Below are 21,814 nucleotides of genomic sequence, written 5' to 3'. Positions count from 1 at the left end.
AAGTTCTGAACAAGACCAGCAGAGATCTTTCTTCAAGTTTGTGTTTGTGGAAGAGAAAAACAAAATAGAAATCATATGGCAGTGGCAGGTTCTCCGTTAATTAAAGTAGATGATGTAATGATTTGGGGGGACAGGGACTGTTTTAGGTTGAGGAGACAGGGAAACTTGTTTAAGAAGCAGTACATAAGCCGTGGATGAAGTTGAGACATCTAGGGTATCGTTTCTGACTAAAAACAGTGTAGATGAGGAACTATAGAGAGAATATCAAATAATAAGAAGCAGCAGCAGCCTGCAGCTTAACTGTGAGAAACTCCAATTTACTATCCAATTAGAAGAGGATGACTCCAAGAAGAAAAGGCACAGTAGTATGCTTGGTCCCAAAGGCCAAAAGAAGAGTTTCATGAAAAAGGGAAGGTGTCTTGTCTTTTTGGATCACCATAACAAGTAGCCAGACTGCATGGCTTACACAACAGAAATTTCTTTATTCACAGTCCAAAATAAAGGTCTGGCAGGGTCGAGTCTGGTAATGGTTCTCTTCCTGATTTGCAGAATAGCTCTGCCACACACAGAAGTGTCCTCCAAAGCCATCAGATAAGAGACCTACACTTATGACTTTAAGGTAAATTAAAGGCCCTGTCTCCAAAAACAGTCACACTGGGAGTTAGAGCTTCGACCTAGGCATTTGGAGGGGCAGAGAGGACACAAACTTAGATAAAATTGTAACAGTAGTGATGTTGCCAGGGAAGCAAGTTGACAACTAAGGATTTATTGAAGTGAGGATCACTGGTGGTTTTAGTAAGTGCTATTTTCATTATAAAAAACTACTGGAAGCCAGATATGGATAGCTTAAGGAATAAGGAGGTAGGAAATAGTGGTAGCAAGTACTGGATAAACATTGAAGTAATACAGCTCCTGAAGTGTCCACTTGAGGGAAATGAAAGATTAAGGAGTCTCTAGTTGAGGAACTTGCCTTTCTTTAAACATTATGGTGAAGATCCAGTTAAAAAGAGGTGGTCTATTATTTATTTTCCCAACAATGCTAAATTACAAACTACCCCACAACTCACCCTTTTAAAATAAATAGTCATTTATTTTACTTGTGAATCTGATTGGCAGATCAGGCCAGGAGTTGGTTTGAGCTGTGCTTCCTCATGTCTGTGTTAGCTAGCTATCAGCTGGGACAAGTCACATCCATCCAGATTTGCCCAAGCAAATTCTCAGGCTCCAGCCAACCTCCCACTGGCTAGAGCTCATCCAATGGGACAGGCACAGTGGGAATTCACTGCAAAACTACAGGTAGAGAGGGTGAAGTTAGGATGGGTGAGGAATTGCTATACAGATGGTATGTCAGAAAAAGTGAAAGTATTACGATTATTCTTAAATTCCTAAGAAGGCAAATAGGAACCTGTCCAAAACATTCTCAATCACAGCTGCTACTGTTGGTTGACATCTTTTAAAATCACCAACTTGCTAATGGCTTTAATTTTACAATACTAAAATTCTCTTTTTTAAATAAAGGTAGCTGAATTGTATTTATATATTTATTGGGTATTTGAATGTCTATCATAATGTACTGCTTGAGATACAGTTTTGTTTGTTGCACTAATTTAATACACAAGTTCACTGACAAATTCTGGAAAAGTTTTTTCCTACATAGCCAAGGATCATGTTTAATTATACAGCAGTGCAGACTGCTCATTTGATTTCTAAAAGTGATTTTTTTGTCCTTGATCTGATTATGACTTTCTTTCAACTAAAAACCCAGGTAAAATGTCATATCACTTAATTGTTACCATTTCTCAGTAGAAAACTATTCTTTCCATTCTGAATGTTTTCTTATGAATTCCTGATTACCATGCTATCATGTCACTTATTTTTAAGCACATACTGTATGTGGTGTACCAATTTTTGTGTTCCCTTTATATTTAGAGAATTTTAGTGTTAAGTAGTTTTACCTAAAACTGGTTAGAGAAAGTTACAAATCTAGTCTTATCACAGTTCTGGAGGTTCAAGAATCTGATGCCTGATTGGTTTCTAGTGAGGGCCTTATGGTGGACAGCAAAACACAGTGGGAGCATGTGCAAGAGAGAGCAAGAGCGAGGGCAGAGGAGGAAGAGGACAAGAGGAAGAAAGACTTACAGGTTGCCAATAGAGAAAAAAGATTTATTCAAATGTCTGACCTCATGGCCACCCTAGCCAACCATGTTTTCCTGTGTAGATCCTATGGTTCTTTACATTTTACCTACTTTAAGCCCAGAGATTGAAAATGAAATGATTATGACTACACATTAAATCATTGTGTTATCTGCAAAAATAATATGAAATAGCCTAACATGGTGGACATTAGAGAACCAAATCCTACACATATTCATTTTATCCCCAATAAAAACTTGCACCATTTTTTTCTTATTAATAGTACAAACATAACTCCCTTGCAGAGTATCCTGTCAGTGGGATGCTATTAAATAGCATGTGTACTGTTACATACGTCAGTGGTTTTCATGGACTCGTCTAATAGTCACATTAGCCTTAAGTGGCGACTTTGTCTTCGCTCTCCGATTAAATTGAAGTCTCTGAAGATTAAGGAATGTGTACTCAGCTGGATTCAGGATCAGAACTCAAGCTCTGCAAATTCTCCCTCTAGCCAATTTAATAACATCCTCATCCCTAAAAACCTGTTTCAAATGTTTCCCATTGGCCTCCCTGCTCTGCCAGAATCAACTTTTCCCTTCTCTGCAGTTTCTTAGTCTGTCCTTATATCTATTGCATGCTGTTTTTTCACACTGGGTGGTTTATGAATACCTTTTCTCTTCCTCCTTACCAAGCTGCAAACCCTTGGAGACAAACATCATTACACATTTTTATATTCCTAATATTTAAGTTAGGTCTTGGTTAAGGATTTGAGGGAATCATGTTTGCAGTCATTATGGACATGATGAACACATTCTAGGTCTTCATAGGACTGAAGAGCTTTGTGGCATGTGCCTGTATCTAAGCCTTGTAGGACTTAGGAGCCATCAAAATACAGCAGACCAATAACCCTTTTATAACTTCTTACTGCATCATAAGCAGGGGAATGCATTTGTCTACTTGATGAAGGTTCTCTTATCTAGTTGTGTGCATTTAAGAACCTCACCATTTGGTAGATTTTTTGGAGACACTGATCTGCAGAATAGAGCTGGGCTATGACAGCTATTCAGTAATTTTCTACTGTGTTAACATTTAGAACTGTTTCCAGAGGAAGTAAACTAGTCATAAGAATTTGGAACTACTTAACAAGAAATACAATCATAACCCTAACCAAAAAACACAGAAAAGGCATACAAATGGCTGCTAAACATAAAAGTAATTTCATGCTAAACATGAAAGTATTCCTCATAATAGAAATTTGACAGTCTTTAACTTATATGAGTGTGAGGGAAGAATATTTTCACACATTGTTGGTCAGTAGAAAATGGTGCAGTCTATGAAATAGCCCTGTTCACCCATCTCTTTTGGTTTCCAATTTTGGTCACCCAAATTTAATCACAATCTAAAAATATTAAATGGAATATTCCAGAAATGAACAACTTATTTAAAATTGCATGCTGTTCTGAGCAGCATGATAAAATCTAATGCCATCTTACTCTGTCCTATCCAGAGAATGAACCATCCCTGTCTAGTGTATACACACTGTATATACTCCCTGCCCATTTGTCACTGAGTAGCCCTCACCATTAAAGTGTATGTTGTAATAATACTATGATTAGTTATTATAAATTTCTTATTGTGCTTAATAAACTATCATAAGTATGTATATATATATAGGGAGAACTGTATATATAAGGTTCAGTACTATCATGGTTTGAGGTATCCACTGAAGGTTCTGGAATGTGTCTCTTGTGAATAAAGCAACTACTATATCAAATATTTAAATCACAATTTGATCCAGCTCTTCCCACTATTAGATATCAACTCCATAGATATACTTGCACATGTTATTAAACAAATAGTAATGTACTGTTGCTATTTTAAGCAAAGAATTAAAACAGCTGAAAAGTCTGTGAATTCAGGACTGATGAAATTCCAGAGAATTCTGTGTAGTTGTTAAAAGCTCAAGTATTTATTATGCAGATTTGAAATATCCAAAATATATTTTTATTTTAAAAAGCAAGATAACAGATTAATACATAGAATTGTATAGGAGGAAGGACATAGTTGAAACAATATGTATATATTTCAACGTGAAGAAACTAGAAGAAAATGGTTAATAATTGCCCTCAAACAGGGACTAAGAACAGTGACAGACTTTTTTCATTGTATAACATTTTGTACTGATTGATTTTTTATGTAGAGTTGATAACATTTTGCAAACATTGTTTTAAAACATGCATAAGACCAAAAACATTGTTTAAAAATTGTACCAAGAAAAATTGATTGTCATATTTGACTTGGTACCAGTTTGTGTCATCATACCACAAATTTGGTAGTTTAATAGTTAAACTAGGAAAATTTTAATTGCCAATTAAGTAGATCAATAATACACACCCAGTAACTTAAGGATATTTGAATTAAACACATCAATCTGCATATTAATAGTAACATTTAGTTACTTCAAAACTCATTTTCTCCAAATGTATACTTTTGTGCAACACTAGGATTTTTGTACCCAAATTTATAGTACCACCACTCTAAAAACTTAGCATTCTGACAGACACACCTTTGTCAAAATTAATAGCAAATGAAACATATACTTTATGAGCATGATGTGTTCTATGCTTTCATTTTCTTTTTTTCAAGTTTAGTACTTAATATGCTTAACTGCCAACCTATCGTAATACATTTTGGTAACTTGCCATGAGTTCTCAAGAAGGTGTACTTCAAACGCTTTTGCTTAAAAAAACAAAAAAATATGCAGACTAGCAAGAGCCAGTGTAACTTTTTTCAAAAATCAACATTTGTGACATGAATGAATATAATGTATTTTAGATCTCTTTGATCATGTAACAATTTAAAATATGTTCCTATTCATATTAGTTTTAACTTTTGTTTTAAAACTTTCGCTATTTATTTTCATGAGGAATAAGCTAACTTATAGTCTGTCATTTTGCATAGTATCTATTTAAACAAATTGACACTCTGTCATTCAGTGGAACTACTTGCCCGGGGAGATTCTAGTGAGGAGAGCAGCAGTGTAAAGCCATGACATATCAGACTTGGGTTACTGAATAGCAAAATTAGTCACATGAGATTGCAAGGAGGAATCAGAAAAATGTTACTGGAGTCTACATATTACCATTACCCAACTCTGCCAAATGCTTACACATTAGCCACTTCAGTATCCTCCACTAATAGATTCATAGATGTACAGCTATAATTGAGAAAGCTTAAAAGAACCAGTCAAATGAGTTCTTTCCCTTGCAGCATGACTACGAGCTCTAATGAGGCTGATAAATCATCATAGAAAAAGTCCTGTTTTGAGGATAAGAGTATAAAGCTGTCAAGTTTGTCTGGTGACCAACAAGTCTACATTATGCTGCAGAATAGTTTATAAGCCTATATTTAAGATTGGGGATCACATGAGCATTATGCAGAGCCGATGAGGCACCCTTTGGACTTGCAAGGTTCTGTAAGAGTAGTGCTATTCAGACATTTCATTATGATTTCTATGTTTATTGATTTTGGTTGTTATGGAGCAACTACTGTGTATTCAGCAGTGTGTTTATTTTCAGAGATAAAAATGTTATCCTTCTTTCCTTCACATCTGCAAGGGCTATTCAGACACAAAGATAGTGGAGAACCTAGAATAGTTTACAAAAAAGTGCAGTATTATTGATGATTAAATTCAGAGATGACAGGAGATTTGGGTCAGGTGTAAAAGCAAGGGTAAGTTTTGGCTAAAGAGAGTAGAGGGCAAGGCTTCTGAGGAGGGAACAACACTCAAAAACGGGTGGGAATGTGCCCATGACCTTGTGGAATAAGGGAATAATGAAGAGATGACCAACCTAACATCCAAATAAGCCAGTTTCTCCATCAACATAAAACCTCTTTGAAAGAGGTGACCAGAGTATCCTTTGATGTGACATGCACTGGTCACCAGATAGGCTTGACAACTTTACACTCTTCTGTCATCAAAAAAAAAAAGGAGTATTTTTCTACTGATGATTTATCAGCCTTATTAGAGCTATAGTCAAGCTGCAAGGGAAAGAACAAGATTGGTATTTCCCATTTCAGGCTGGTGACAGTATGTCCTCAGGCATGTTTCTTGAAGACTTTCATGGTTTAAGTATACACACCTTGTTAAAATTCAAATGAAATAATGCATGTGAATGTGCTTAGAGAACACAGTAGGCATTCAACAAATATTAATTCCTTTTATCAAAGTGGCTGTGATCCTGATTAAAATTAAAGGACTGAATCTTGCCAGGTTAAATAATGTCTTTTCTGATATATACTGATATAATCCATATATGCAGTGGCTGTTTTTGACCAGTGTTATCTGAGTGAACTCATTACCCAATTCGTACAAGCACAGTTCATTGTATTCAGTTCAGTAAGAAGGAAGTAAAACTTATATATACTTCTGGAATAATAAATGCTTTACCTACTCTAAATTTTAGAGACCTTAACAATAATACTATTGAACTTTCTTTTACAAGGTTGTTGTATAGAATTAAAGAAAAAACTAAAATGCCTTACACTTTTTTTTTTTTTCCAGCATGCTACAAGTGAAAACTGATGAGAAACTGAATTTATCTGATGGGAATACAGCAAGTTGCCCTTTGAGCCCCGTTAAGATGTGCCTTAATCGTCCCATTGAGTGGAACCTGAATTTGACAGCAGCATCTCTAGCAAGCTGTACAGTTCATAACCAAAATCCCAAAAGTGAAGAAAAATAGATTGTAGTTCTCATTTTGTACATCATTATTATTTCTGCTAAACAATTAGCAGTTATCAATTGATCTTGAAATATTTCCAGTCCTGTGATTTGTCTTTATATTGTCATTAGCATTAATCATTTTTATTATATTCTTTGTATGATGTTTTTTTACATGTTTTACACCTGACCATTGTGGAATTTTGCAGTACAAACAATTTTGATGTTTCTCTTTTTAATGGTATTTTGTGAATTTTTTATGCCCTAAGTTTAAATACATAATTGTCCCCAATTTCTGTGCACAGTTTTAATATATAATACTTCATGTAATTTAGAAAACTAGTATTGTAAAGATTTGTGATGCTGACCTGGCCCATGGAAGTTGTATAATAGGTGGATACCAACTACCTCGAAGCAAACTGGCAAAAGAAAAGGCAAAGGTATCTTTTGGAAGTAAATCTCTCAAAGTTATATATGTACAGAAAAAAATGATTGATCCCTAGTTTATCATCAGATAGCATGTTTCCATTCGTAAAAAGACTTTGAATTGATCAGTTTTCATTCTCTATTTTAAAACAGTAGCCTGTGGGCTGTGAGAGAAATGGCACAATTGCATGTTAACCTTCAGCAAATCTGTGCCTTTGGGTAGACAAAAATACTATTTGGTCTGAGTTACCAATTTTGAATGAAAAATGGTAAGTTTATTTATACCTGTTGGTTTTATTGTATTTTAGCCATTAATTTTAAAATTTAAAGGGATATCATTTAATAATGGACCACGTTAATTATACTAGTACAAATATATTGTTAGCAATGGCTAAGTGATTTTGTCTAAAATTTGAATAGTAAGAACACTAAAGGTTTGGTGTTTAAATTTATTTTTCCCATGCCAGAGAATGCAAGCTGTGGTATGGTCTGTATCCAAACATGGCTCCTTTCCTTTTGGATAGCCTAACCATGTGTAAATGGGATTTTAGTTTATTTTGTGTCTAAAAGACTTCCTTATAACATAATTTATGTACCATTATCAGTACTCCTTCCTTTCTACCAAAAAAGTTACTTTTTAAGTGACAGGGATTTAACTAAAGACATAACTCAAAAAGAATTTGAAGCACAGGAAAAGACACAGAGCCAACAAAATGAATAACATCTGTTTTTTATTGATTTGCATCGTCATATCTCCTTTTCCTTTTGTTTAATAAGCATTCTTGCTTTCTGAGTTCTATAAAGCACATGTTTATATAGAATATAGCAACCTGGTTCTAAAACCCAGCAATATTACTTCACCTCCATCATAAAACATCACCTTAATAACCTCTGACAAATAAAATTAAAGAAGCACAATTACTAAAACAGATCCATGTTAGAACATTTCTGCTCTAAGTAACATAATTATCAGAGAATGAGAAAAGGTGTTGGGTGTTGCAGAAAGGAGGACTAATTTCATATGGTGCAAGTTTCATACATCGGGCAAATGTCAGTTTCAAAAGATAAATGAAATTGACAGGGAAGAAAGCTCATGAATTAGTAATCAAAGAGGACTTCCTGTCAATGCTTCTCTCAGTAGTGGTGGTGGTGGTGGTGGTGGTGGTGGTGGTGGTGGTGGTAGTAGTAGTAGTAGTAGTAGTAACAGTATTAAAAATTTTTTTGCCAAAAAGCAGCTGTAAAATTTCTATGTAGACATCTCTCTAACCCATAAACACAAATGGGCTCCCACATGCAAATACTTTAGGAGGGGAGATTACCCTGCAGGTAGCATAAGAAAATGTTCTTAGTGAAGGAGTCACAAAATAAGATTGTCAAATAAGTATTTAACTTGGAAGACGAGCACTTTGATTCATTACACTGGTCCTCCTTAGAAGCTCCTTTCTGGCTACTTTGTGGTAATTCTTTTGTCCTTGAAATGCCACCTGTTAAGTGTGTGCTGAAGCATTCTCACCAAGTGTTGTTGGACCTGCTCTCTAATCTTCTCAAGTGCAAGCTCCTACTCAGCTATACTTACAAGTTTTCTATAATGCCATAATAGCACAAGAATTGCCTGGGGAGCCTATTTAAAAAGCAGATTCTTAGGCCCACCTCAGATTCTGATAAAACCAATCTATTTGGCTAATGCCAGCAATCTTTGTATCCCACCAAAGGTACAGGCCAAAGCACAACAAAAGTTTTCAGAAAGACATCTGGCTTTTTCTGATTTTGACACAAGGACAACTTTATTAAAGCAAAAATGAACATAACTTTAAAAGGAGTCCACCTCCATCATCTCTCCTAACTTACATCTTTATTGAGAAATGGTGCAAGGTTTAGTTTACTTTTTTCCAGGGCTGCTGTTTTGGCTTGTCTTGGTAATCTCATCCTCATTTCTGATTCTGGTTCTGGAATTTCATGATCACTAAACAGACGTTGAAAATATACCAATTTAGATATAAGCTTTAAAACTAATTTATTTATAAATAAAACATTTTTGTTTCTGACATTATATCAGTGTGTATTTGATAGCCTGATTCCATTAACTAAGTTTAAAACTAAAATCTCAAAATACCAGCCAAAAACACTAGCTATTCAGCTAAGTGGACTGTGGAAAACCTAGCCAATTTTTTATATATTACTGAAACCCAGTGTTATAACAGGAAAACAAAACATCAAACTTTTGTAGCAAAGTTTATAATTAAACAGGGACCATAACAAACCATCCAAAAGAGGGGTTTTTAGAACTAAAGAAGTGGAAAAAGAACTAAGTTCTTTTGATTATGTAAATTATTAAGGCAACCCCCTCCCACACACAAGTATAACCAAGATTTAATCTGCATGTAGTGAAAATACACACAACTTTACAATGAATAAATAGATGAATGCAAGATAGCTACAAACGTTTAGCTCCAACAAGGGCTTAACTGACAAAACTCCAAAACCAAATACTATTACACAAACCATTAGTATATTCAATTATAGGCAGAATTATTCTATCACTATAAATGTAAAGAACCCAAAGAACCTAAATGAAGAGTTTTCACTATCAAAAAGGAGTCATACATACAGGGTCATGCAATTACAAAAATATGTGGAAATATAAATTGAGAGAACACATTAAAGATGACTACCTAATAACTGTACAGGCTATGCCAACTAATAGGCAAAAGCACACAAGCCATAGTCAAATGCTCTTGATAATGGAATTTTAGACTATGTATCAAAGTCATAGCTATTTATAGTTTTTATATACTGAGTCTCTCACAGAATTTTTTTCTACTTCTAGACAAAAAAATTTAAAAATAACAAGAAACATAGGCCTCTTCACATATTTCCAGACATACATGACATACCTTTCAGAGTCAGTCTCAGTAATCTGGCGTCTCCTGTTGGTCCTAGTTGAATCTGACACTTTTCTCCGTCCTTAAAGAAAATATAATTATCAAAATTTATTATCAATTGTTTAATGTTTTTAAAATGTTGTTTCTGGGCTATCTGAATCCTTTATTTTCAACACACAATCTTCTAACCTATTTCTTTCTTATTCCCAGCCACTTTGATGTCAATTATCAATATATCATGGAGAAAGAACCCGTGAACCCAAGCAAGATTAAAATTTATATTAATTTCTTTTGTTAAGTACTGATAAAGAACAATGGGAATTAATACAAAGTAAGTTAAAAAAGAGACAAAATTTAATTTGGGGAGAAGCAGGTGAAAACAATCTTAAATTTTAAAAATAACTATTATAGCTGTAACACAATCCATATGGGTAGATTAATGAAAATTAAGGTTAGAAAGACAGGTGATGTCCATGAAGAGACCTTAAAAAGAGAGAAATGTCATTTCATTTCAGAGATGGGGTCTCACAAATGTTGCCCAGGCTGGTCTCAAACTCTGGACTCAAGTGATCCTCCTACCTTCACCTCCTGTGTAGCTTGGTACTACAGGCATATGCCCCTATACCCAGCTTGAAATAGAACTTTAATGGCTTCTTACAAAATATTTAAATATATACACGAACAATTCAAATATGTGTTCTAAAATATATTTCCATGTAAAAACAAAAACCTTTATATACTAAGGGTTCTAAAAATTCTACTTGCTAGAAATTTACAAGGTTACAAAGACAGAATTTGCCTTATAATGTTCCTCAATTATAATAAAATATCATGTATACATGAAGTTTGCGCTATTAAAAAAAAGATGAAATTCTCATATTTCAAGTGACTAAAATAATCTAATCAAAACCAAATTGTGAAGTTGATCATTTATTTGAACATCACATTCCTTATACAAGTTAGATTCCCTCTCATGCCTCACTTGCTTTTACAATGCATTTATCCCCAAGACAGCCAACATTGTGGGACAAATCTGGAACAATAGCCAATAATTGGTGTTGAAATAACTGATTGGTTGTGAAACACTATTATGGCCAGATTCCATTTTAAGAAAAAAAATTAAATCTGTTTAGAAAAGGGCCTTAAAAATATTTTTCAAAGATTAAAATCATGGTTGGCTCATGGGTGGGATTATTAGTATTCTTTACAGTAGTCTGCTTGAATGTACTGATTCTTCTGTAATAAGCATGCACTGCTTTTGTAATAAGGAAATAATAAAACAATAAAAAAATCTTGAATTTCATATTTTCTTCAAAGTGATCCCCTAGTAAGTAGTAAACATTTACTTTATTCCAACAAATCCTCTTGTTAGATTATCCTTGGGAAACAAATTAAGTTGGGAAAATACCAGATGGGATGGAAAGAAAACAGAAAAATAGAAGAAATCAATGCTCAGTCATAAAACACAAATAACTTATAAGCTAACACTTAACCAAATCTTAAACTTTAACCCAAATAGTAATTTACAATATGGTCTATTGTATCATGTTTCTTTCAATCAAAAGCACCTGAACCAATTTTAGATTCTTTAGTCATAACGCAAAACCTCTAAACTAAGTTAAGGATATCTAAGACATTTAAAAATCATTATCCCGAAGGAAACAAAGACAAGGAAACTATCAAAGTATTTTTCACTGGAAGAGAAAATTGAAACAATTTTATTATAGGAGCTAGTCAATCCAAACGCTACCTCTATTAGACTTTTGTTGAGTGGATTTTGATGCCTGGGTTGCTTTAACATTCCTGAGAGGAGTCATATATACTTCTTTATTCTTTTCTATTAAAGGAAATAATAAAACAGTGTAAATAAAAGATAGTCTCATGAAATATTTCAAATTGTCTTTTCATCTTTCATAAAAAAGAAATGGCAAACAGTTCTATTAGAAACTACCGAAAGGTTATCATAAATTACTATTAAAAAAAAAATGTGAGTACGACGAATCAGAACTCCTGACAAAATGGTTATATAGTCAGAAATATACACAATAAAATGTGTATACACACATCAATAATACACTTTCCTGAGGAGGTTAATTAGATTTTCATTCATATCTGACACCCAAACACATTAGAAGAGGAAAAAAACATATCACAATAAAAATTTTTTAAAAATTTTATCAATATTCAGGTATGTCGTTACCATCATCATCTTGAAAAAGATCTGTAGTCATGTTGGCATCCTGTGCTGCTATGGCTTGCTCACCAAGTTCTTTATTTCCTTTTTCTAAATGAATCTTGATTTTTTCCAAAGCTTTCAGACATGTCCTATCTTTTACTTGCTATCCAAAAACAAAACAAAAAAAATTAAACATGACATTTTCTAATCTTTAAAAAAAAAAGTTATAAACCAATATCAACATTCTAAAAATTATGAAACTTATGAAGGGAATATTTACACCAAATGAACAAATTTACAGTACGCTAACATGTTCAATTTAATACATCCACATAAATTCTACTCCAATAAATATAAACACAGCTAATTAAAAGTAAGTGTGCTGGGTACGGGTGGCACATGCCTGTAATCCAAGCAACTCAAGAGGCTAAGGCAAGAGTATCACAAGTTCAAGGCCAGCCTCGGCAATTTAGCAAGACCCTCAAAAAACTTAGTGAGACCATGTCTCAAGATAAAAAATAAAAAAGGGCTGGGGATGTAACTCTAAGAGCTGAAGCACCCTGGGTTCAACCCTCAATACAAAAGAGAAAAAAAAAAAAGTAATTAGAAACTATTTTACCTCTAGAATCTCATTCAACAGAACCAGAAGATCTTTTGCAATGTTGCTACTGAGCTCTAAAGAACTCAAAGCTTTTGTATAGACCCGAGTTTCTGGTGAGCATGGATTTGTTAAGATTTCATTGCAAATTTTTACAGCCAAATTGTCATGTACCGTTAAGGCCTAGAAAAATTAAAGATAAAAATCTTTGTAAATAAAAAGTGAATATTATAATATAGTTCTTGTCTCATCTAACAAATATTTCCAACTAGTTACCTTGCCATAATCCCAAATGCAAAATATCTGAAACCAAATTTAACGTCTCCCTCACCTCAAAATAAACTCCCCCACTGAATTCTTGTGGCAGATGCTGTGGCCCAGGTCTACCTTCTTTAGGACTGATGCATCCGCCAGTTTTGGAGGCTAAACTTCCCAGCTGCAGAATCCCAGGCCTTATAGGAAGTCACAACTCTTTCCTCTAAGGGCCACTCCACGTTCAATGAGTAGCCAGTCAATGTACAGGTACAATGATCTAGATTTTGCCAATTCTAAACAACTCAAAGGAATATCCCAGTCTGAAATTCTCTCTGGGATCAGCTGAGCTTCTAACTTGCATGGCAGTTCAGCTTGGCTCTATGCCACAGCCTACTCTCCCAAGATGTTCACTCTCCCAAGATGTTCCTGATGACAGTATCCCCCTCAAACTAAGACAGACAGTGCCTGTGAAGTCTCATACCAAGGATCTTAAGAGTGTCCCTGAACTCCTTCATTTCCCTTGCATATTAAGCTCTTTCCTTCAAGCTGTTGTACCCATAGCTTTTTTATTATTGTTTTTACTATATCACTATTATTTCTTCTTTGTAGTACTACTTTATACTGTTCCTTATTCTGCAAATCTTTATCTTCTAATCATATAGATAATATAGTCTTGTCACATATAATATAGTTCTTGTCACATCTAACAAACATTTCCTTTTATTAATATTCTCTTTTTTCTCACAACTTCACCTCATATAACTATCAGTGACCACTTAATTAATCTTCCTAATAAGCAAATTTATCCTACTTACACTTTCATCATAAGCTCTATATTGCAAATAAGGCCAACTCCAAATTTCCTACACTGTCCTTTAAAGCATGATTTGAAAAAACCACCTATATCTATTACCTCTACCAATACAACCTTCCTCTCTATCAAAACCACTCCTCAACTTCCATCTAGGTTTAAGATGAATTTTACTCAATGGATTTTGAAACTATTACTGCTATTCTCATCATTCCTATCACATGAGTGCTGCCTTTCTCGAAAGTTTTTAAGTGTTTGGTAGCCATATCACTGACCAATACCGTATTTTGCATAATATCCTTTGTAATCTTATTTTTTTAATAGCATATAATATTGTGACTTGGACAGTATGAAGTCACTAAATATCAAATAAATATAAAAAGAGAAGAACAATACTTTAAACTTTCAGGCATCTGAAATGATTTAATAACACATTAAATTCCCAAACTGGTAGCAAGTCTAACCAAATGTTATTGCCCTTTTTTGTATCAACAGCATTAACAGATGAGTCAACATTTTAAAATCAAATGAGACCTAGATAACATAGGTTATTACTTCAGAGTGATTCAGTCAATGATGGAGGGAACGGTGATAGAGAGGGGATTAAATTTTGGGTAATTTCTAAGTAGCAAAAATGTTTGCATCAACTATGTCTATTTTCATGTGACTTCCCCAAGTTTCCAAAAAGATCTTTCCTTCATATTTGTGCTACGCACCACCATACAGAAGTTGAGATAAAAATTCAGCTCCTCACTATTTCGACAAGCTAATATTTTTCACCCACCTGATAATCTTGGGAATCCTTGGCCTGAGGATTTAATCCACTTGGTCTTGTCAGGTCTACAAGCAACTCTGCAACATTTGTGATATCCACTTCAGCTAAAGGAGATGATGCAGGGGCATTGGCCAGTGTTTGAAGAGTTGGAAGAAAGGCTTCTTCAAAGCATTCCTGATTTGTCCTATTAAAAAGACAATTTGAAAGTATGCTTGCATTATTTGAAAGAAAATCATAATTCTAAAAAAATTATATATAAAATTCATTCCATCAAGATGAAGCACATTTTCATCTAGAAGAGAGTCAAATAATTTAGACAGATAAGTAAATTCTTCTCATTTCATCATATATCCACCAAAGAAAGAAAAAATATCTTAACATAATGACGTTACAGATATAATCAGTCGAGGGCAGGGGGAGTGATGAAGTTGGCTTAAGTCAGATTTTGATTTATCAACAGAACTCAATACCTGCTTGCATAAGCGAATATGGGGAAGAAAACGCCCAGGCAATGTCGAAGTCGAACATCATCTTCTGTCACAGGATTGTACCACAACAAAATGAGACGAGAAAGAATCCTGCTGCTAACCAAAAGCCCAGAGAACATCAGCTTGGCTAGTCCTTCTGCAGCTCCTGTCCTGAGTTCAGACACCTAATAAAGATGACATTATCAGAAAAATTTTTTCCTTTTAAGGTTCACAACATAGCTGCCCAACAATATTTTTAAGTGAACTATTAAAAAATCACTCATGTTATAAATCTGTTAAAGACACATGAAAAGGTATTCTTTCTTCACAGCTAGAGTAATGATTTTAGTCAAATCTAAATGATTTTAGACAAATCAATCCAGCCTTAAAAACTTCAAAAGAACCAAAAGTTCTTTTATAAATGTTGTGGGGGGCAAAATTATATATATTTAAATGCTTAGTATTTCTAAGGAAACACTCAGCAATATTCCCTGTCATCAGAGGAAGTGCTTATAAAAGAAAGCTCTAGAAGTGCGAGTAGAAATGTGTCTGAACAGGGTTGAAATGTGAACAGAAGGAAAAAAAGCAGTCCTAAAAAGTGCAAAAAACCTAGGGAAGCAAAAGGAAAAGAGGATGCAGGGGTGTTCAGAGAGGTACTGGTACAGTGGTGGTTAAGAAATCCGGCAATAGAGACTGAGTTTGGTTCAAGCTCTGACACATCCTAGCTGTGTGGTCCTGGGCTTCACTTCTCTGCTTCGTGTTTTTCATATACAAAAAGGGTAAGATAGGAATTATCACATAAGAGTTACAAAGGTGAAGAAAAGTACATGTGCCATATATACAGTAATCCTTGGTAGTCAGATTATACAGACCTTGAAAATTAGGTAAAGAAATTTAAGCATAATGAGGCATGATATGGAACCAATGAAATTTTTCAAAAGATGGGGAAACAAGATTTACTGAGATTTCAGGAAAATCACTTGGCAGGTTAAAATACAGGAATGAAAAAAAGTCTAAATTAAGGAGATAGAAGTAAAAAGAGTATAATGAGCAAACAGAAGAGCCAGTTCAAAACTATTATCCAAACTCAAAATTATAAGATAACAGAAGTTAAGAACAACAATCAGTGCTAAGGTGTTGAAATGTGTCTTCCTCACTAACACATTCGGGGCTAAGTATTATCTGATTTTTTTCTTGTGATTTCTTCTTTAATCCATTTCTAGAAACATACAAATCCCCAAAAATGACTCAAGAAGAAACAGACAATCTAAACAGATGTGAAACAAGTAAACATACTAAATAAATAATCAAAACTCTCCCAAAAAGCATAGTCCTGGACCAGTCCTCACTAATAAGTTCTGCCAAACTTGCAAAAAATTAACAACAACTCTCAAACTTTCCAATAAAATAAGAGAGAATTCCTAACTCAGTTTATCAGGTCAGTTTTCCCTGACACCAAAGCCAAAGATACCACAAGAAAACTATAGACCCAATATCACTTATAAATATAGATGCAAAAATCTTCAAACAAAATATTAGCAAACCAAATCAAATTACACACTGAAAGGATTATATAACTTGTGCAAGTGGAGTTTATCCCAGGAACACAACAGTCATTCAACATAAGAAAACCAAGCAACATAATGTACTACTTTGAAAAACAAACCCCACATGATCACTCAACTGATGCAGAAAAATCATTGGACAAAATCCACACCCTTTCATTAAAAAAAATAAATAAATAAAAAACAGAGGTGGTAATTATAGATAGGAACTACCTCAAAATGATAAAGGATATATATATATATATATATATATATATATATATATATATAAAACCTACAATAACCCATTCAGTGGTTAAGATTGAAAAATTTTCCCCCCAAATCAGAAAAGACTATGTGCTCTTAACACTTAACGACTGCTATTCAACACTGTGTAGAAGTTCTATCCAGAAAAATCAAACAAGAAAAGGAAGACATCTAAATTGGAATACTATGTATTTTCACAAATAAGATGGTACTACATAAAGAAACTTCAAACACACACACACACACACACACACACACACACAGAGCCCACTAGAGCTAATAAATGAATTCAACAAAGCTCCAGGGTGAAAATAAAATTAACAGAAACAAAAGTTCCAGTTTAGTTTGTATCCACCAACAATGAACAATTCCAAAAAAAAAAAAAATTAAGAAAAAATGTTCATGAAAAGAATAAAATACCTCGGAATAAAAGATCTGTTATGCTGAACACAAAACATTGCCAAAAGAAATTAAAAACAGCCTAAATAAATGAAAAAACATCTTTAATTTAATGTTAAGAAGTATTATCAAGAAAGTGAAAAAACAACTATATATGCAAATTATGTATCTAATAAGGATATACTTACTCAAGCAATATAAAGAACTCCATAACTCAATTTAAAAATGGGCAAAAGACTTAACAGACATTTCTGCAGATAAGATATACAAATTGCCACACAGATGAAAAGATACTCAACATTATTAATCATTAGGGAATGGAAATCAAGACCATACTATGTCGCATATACTAGGATGCGACAATGAATTATTTTTCAACAATAAAATAAGTGTTGAAAAGGATGTGGAGAAATTGGAATCCTTGTACACTGAAGACAGGACCATAAAATGTTTCAGATGATATAGGAAACAATTTGGCAAATCCTCAAAAAGGTAAACAAAGAAATACCATATGACCCAGAAATCCAATTCTTGGTATATACTCCAAAGAACTAAAAACAGGCACTCAAATACATATATGTGCACATTCATAGTAGTACAATCACAGTAATCAAAAGGTAGTAATAGCCCAAATGTGTTTCAATAGTTGAATGAAAAAATAAACTGTATACACATAAAATGGAATACCATTCAGCTACAGAAAGGAAAGTGGTATTGCTACAAGCTACAATGTGAATGAACCTCAAAAACATTATGCTAAATGAAGCCAAACAGAAAAAAGGTCACATATTATATGATTCAATTTATATGAAATACCGAGAATAGTAAAACTCATAGAGTGCAGACTGGTAGTTGTCAGGGACTGAAAAGCAGGGCAATAAGGGACAACTGTTTTCTAGATACAGTTCCTTTTGAGATGATGAACATGTTTTAAAAATTAGATACAGATAATAGCTGCACTAGACTATGAAAGTACTAATTGCCAATTAATTGTTCACTTTAAAATTGTTAGTTTTATTATGTCAATTTAACCTCAATGAAATGAAACTATACACAGTCAGTATAAACATTTTTAAACAAACTAAATGTTTTTATATGCTATAAAAATGTAGGTCAGAGTACGTAAAGAGGGCTGGGGCTGTAGCTCGGTGGTAGAGGGCTTACCTAGCATGTGTGAGGCCCTGAGTTCTATTCTCAGCACCACATAAAACTAAAATAAATAGAATAAAGGTACTGTGAAAACATTCTTAAAAAGAAAAAAAAAATCTAATCCCATAGCCTTTATTATACCTCCTACCAACTCAAATGTAAAAGCATTCTAAACAATTTCTTAAAACTCTTGGAGGAAAAGCTTAAGTCTTTAAATCACAAACCATCTTTTATGAAACAAAAAATATTAATTACTGCCTTTAAGAGTCATTTCTTTATACTGCAATCCTATGCTACCCAATTTAATAGTGAGAAATTATGATAAAAGTGAAATCTGAGATTTAATTAAGATGTCAAAAAAGCAAATTCAAAAATTTTGTCCAAGTTTAAACTTTAGTTCTAAAAACATAAAGAACATAAACAAATTAGATGCTGCAAACTACACTTCATAACCACAAGATTGGAACTATTTCTTACCTCACTATCTAAGAAATCAGAAAGGAGTCTCAAAACATTTTTAGCTGTAGCAGTCTCCTCAACTTCTGTTGATTCTTGTTCATCATCACAGTTTATGTCTGCATCTTCACATTGAAGGGTGTTGACTTTTTTGGTTTTAAATGGTTCAATCCCAAATGTCATCAGCTGGTCAAAGATTGCCTTTAAAGCACTGATTTTTATTGTGACATCATCAATTTGCAAAACCTAAAGTGAGACATCCCCCACCAAAAAGCATTCAGTATAATGATTTATTTACCCTTAGTAAAATGATTACACAAACTTTTACTCAAATTTCAATGACTATCAGATATAGAGAAAACAACACTTTTCAGAAGTATAATTTAAATTCAATTTAAAATATAAACTTCAATTTTAAAAATGCATTTATTTGTACCATAATAATTGAAATTATATTCCTTTAGAAAAATTTAATCTGGCTAGGGATTAGATTAAGCTCAGTGGTAGAGCACTTGCCTAGCTTGTGTGAGGCCCTGGGTTCGATCCCCAGAACCGCAAAAAAAGAAAAAACGAAAGAAGTTAATATTCGCGGTATGTAAAAAAAAAAAAAAATCCTGAATTAGAGGCTGGCTGAATATATTATTTGTCACTTTCATTATAAAAAGAACAATAATATCAACTATGGTTTTATCAATTTTTTTAAGATACAGAAAAACTGTTTAAATCAAAATTGTTGATTTAGTTCATCCATCAAGAGAAAAACACTAGATTCTAAACAATTAAAAGCATGTTAGTCAGTTTTCAACTGGACTCTTGTATAAAAGAAGGTAAGCCATAAAAATCAGCAGTTTATATAGTCTGTCTTGAGTTACAAAAATATAAACCAAATTTCAAAGCCAGTAAAAAACAGAATTCATTGTTTCTATTATGAAAGATTAACTATATTCTATGTGATTACATTTTGATTAAAAAAAAACAGAACCCAATCAATGTTTCTGTTATGAAAGATTAACTATATTCTGTGATGACATTTTGATTAATGAAAAAAAAACTGGCATATAATTTGGCCTTTAAAATAAATTTAAATACACCTATGATCATCAAGTTGGTCAAACTAATAAAAATCAGGAAAAATGGCTTAAAATTTCAAAACTTGGAAGGAACCAGCATACTTTCTGAGGGTCAGACCTATAAATCTGTTAAATCTAAATGTTGATAATAATATACTAAAATGAGTGCTCTCTACAAATCCCAAACATGCTCCTATCTCAGCAGCAACTTGGTTTCCCTCACTCTTAAAGATGACACTTTAAGAGAGATGTAGTGGTAAACTCCTACAATGCCAATAGTTCAGTAAGCTGAAGCAGAAAGATTCCAAATTCAAAGCCAGCCCCAGCAACTTAGCAGACCCTGTCTCAATTTTTTTTTAAAAAAGGGTTGGGGATGTGGCTCAATGGTTAAAAGTATCCCTGAGTTCAATCCCCAATACTAAAAAAAAGATGTACCTTACTGGGCACCAATAGCCCAGTTGGATTCTCACTTAAGATTTTAAAATGCAATAATTTCCCTCTTCTGCCCCTCTAACAAGGGCTCATATATTTCTTACATCAAATTTATTACTAAAACTTAACAAGAAGGATTGATCTCTTATTCCCAAAAAGAGCTATTTTTCTCTAATATCTTTCAATGATAACCTTGAAAATACACTTATAAAGACAACTGAATCTATTTTGTGGTTAATATTTTTGATATTAGCCCCCAGAATATATAAAATATTTAAAAAATTTATAAAGATTTTTTCTGCAATTGAATCTGATATCATTCACATATATTTTTAATTTTAAAAAAATCTGACAAACTTAATAGCTAGATCCTAATGGAAATTTACAGATGTAGTTGTTTAAACAAAGAGTATACTTTCATTCTTGAAGACTATAATTCCATGACAAGCTTGTTACTTTTTTTATTTGAAAATCTATCAAAATTATGAAATTGTCTCGATAACATCTTTCACATCAACTTGATTTTGACAATTCCTGATAACTACAAGAAATTAAATAGGAAAAACAATATCAAAACTCCTAGAGGTTTCCTTGTCCTGTAGAGAAGGAGTTTGTACTGATTAACTCAAGAATACTCCTGGGATATCTTTGGGATTAAATTCATATTACATTTCTTCTGTCTGAAATGTCCAAGGCATTTATTAATGATGTTATACCACTAAAAAGAAAAGGATTACAATTCCATATTTCAGTTTAAAGGTCAAGTGAATTTAAATATCATCTGAAAGCAATTTAAAGATATTTTCTTTGCTTTAGCACTAGAAAGTTTATATAATTGTCTGCCTCTAATCTCTTCTATCAGTTCCAACTTGACTAGAAGAAATTATAATTTTTAAGCATCATTCATAATAGCATAAAGGCCATCTTAATGAATGCTTTACTTCATTTTCTAGAGAACTATTTAGTAAGCCATACATAAACGAACACTTCCCTATCAGATGTTCTAATAAGATTTTTTCTTCCACTTAAAAAAAAAAAGTAATGACCAACAATTATTCTAACATTTCAAGGCCCATCTTCTAGAATCCCAGGAAATGGAAGTAGAAAATTTCCTGTTCTAATTATGGTCTACCCTGCATCTCATACAAGATCCTGAATCCATCAGTTCAACAAACTAAATAAAAGAAAAAACAAATTATACAGACTTTTTTTGTCATTATTCCCTGAAAAAATACAGTTTTAAATAGCATT

The 21,814-nt window shown here is 33.2% G+C and overlaps 2 protein-coding genes across 10 annotated transcripts in view; one reads left to right on the top strand and one right to left on the bottom strand.

The window, feature by feature from the left end:
- Lcorl (ligand dependent nuclear receptor corepressor like) overlaps positions 1 to 11,480 on the top strand; it is a 123,396-nt gene extending 111,916 nt beyond the window's left edge. For 4 of the 8 annotated variants that reach the window (XM_048784252.1, XM_048784250.1, XM_048784254.1 and 1 more), the window contains one exon: positions 6,698 to 6,830. Coding sequence is in view for 3 of the 8 variants with exons in the window: in XM_048784256.1 (XP_048640213.1) it covers positions 6,698 to 6,878 (181 nt within the window). In the remaining 5 variants the exon portion in view is untranslated. Of the gene's footprint in view, positions 1 to 6,697 lie in introns of all 8 variants that reach the window. The other 4 variants (XM_048784256.1, XM_048784258.1, XR_007341033.1 and 1 more) reach the window with 3 other exon arrangements.
- The window catches only part of Ncapg (non-SMC condensin I complex subunit G), a 36,078-nt gene continuing 23,302 nt past the window's right edge, over positions 9,039 to 21,814 (bottom strand). For both annotated transcript variants that reach the window (XM_015481981.2, XM_048784260.1), the window contains exons 14-21: positions 19,083 to 19,307; positions 15,250 to 15,431; positions 14,789 to 14,963; positions 12,960 to 13,121; positions 12,365 to 12,503; positions 11,915 to 12,001; positions 10,177 to 10,246; positions 9,039 to 9,245 (exon numbers count right to left, since the gene is read on the bottom strand). In XM_015481981.2, the coding sequence (XP_015337467.1) occupies positions 9,122 to 9,245; positions 10,177 to 10,246; positions 11,915 to 12,001; positions 12,365 to 12,503; positions 12,960 to 13,121; positions 14,789 to 14,963; positions 15,250 to 15,431; positions 19,083 to 19,307 (1,164 nt within the window). In that variant the 3' untranslated portion in view covers positions 9,039 to 9,121. The remainder of the gene's footprint in view (positions 9,246 to 10,176; positions 10,247 to 11,914; positions 12,002 to 12,364; positions 12,504 to 12,959; positions 13,122 to 14,788; positions 14,964 to 15,249; positions 15,432 to 19,082; positions 19,308 to 21,814) is intronic.

This window comes from Marmota marmota, unplaced genomic scaffold, assembly GCF_001458135.2.
Source record: "Marmota marmota marmota unplaced genomic scaffold, marMar, whole genome shotgun sequence".
NCBI classification, from domain to species: Eukaryota; Metazoa; Chordata; class Mammalia; order Rodentia; family Sciuridae; genus Marmota; species Marmota marmota.
The sequence above is the reverse complement of the archived record's forward strand: the minus strand, read 5'-3'. Positions and strand labels throughout refer to the sequence as shown.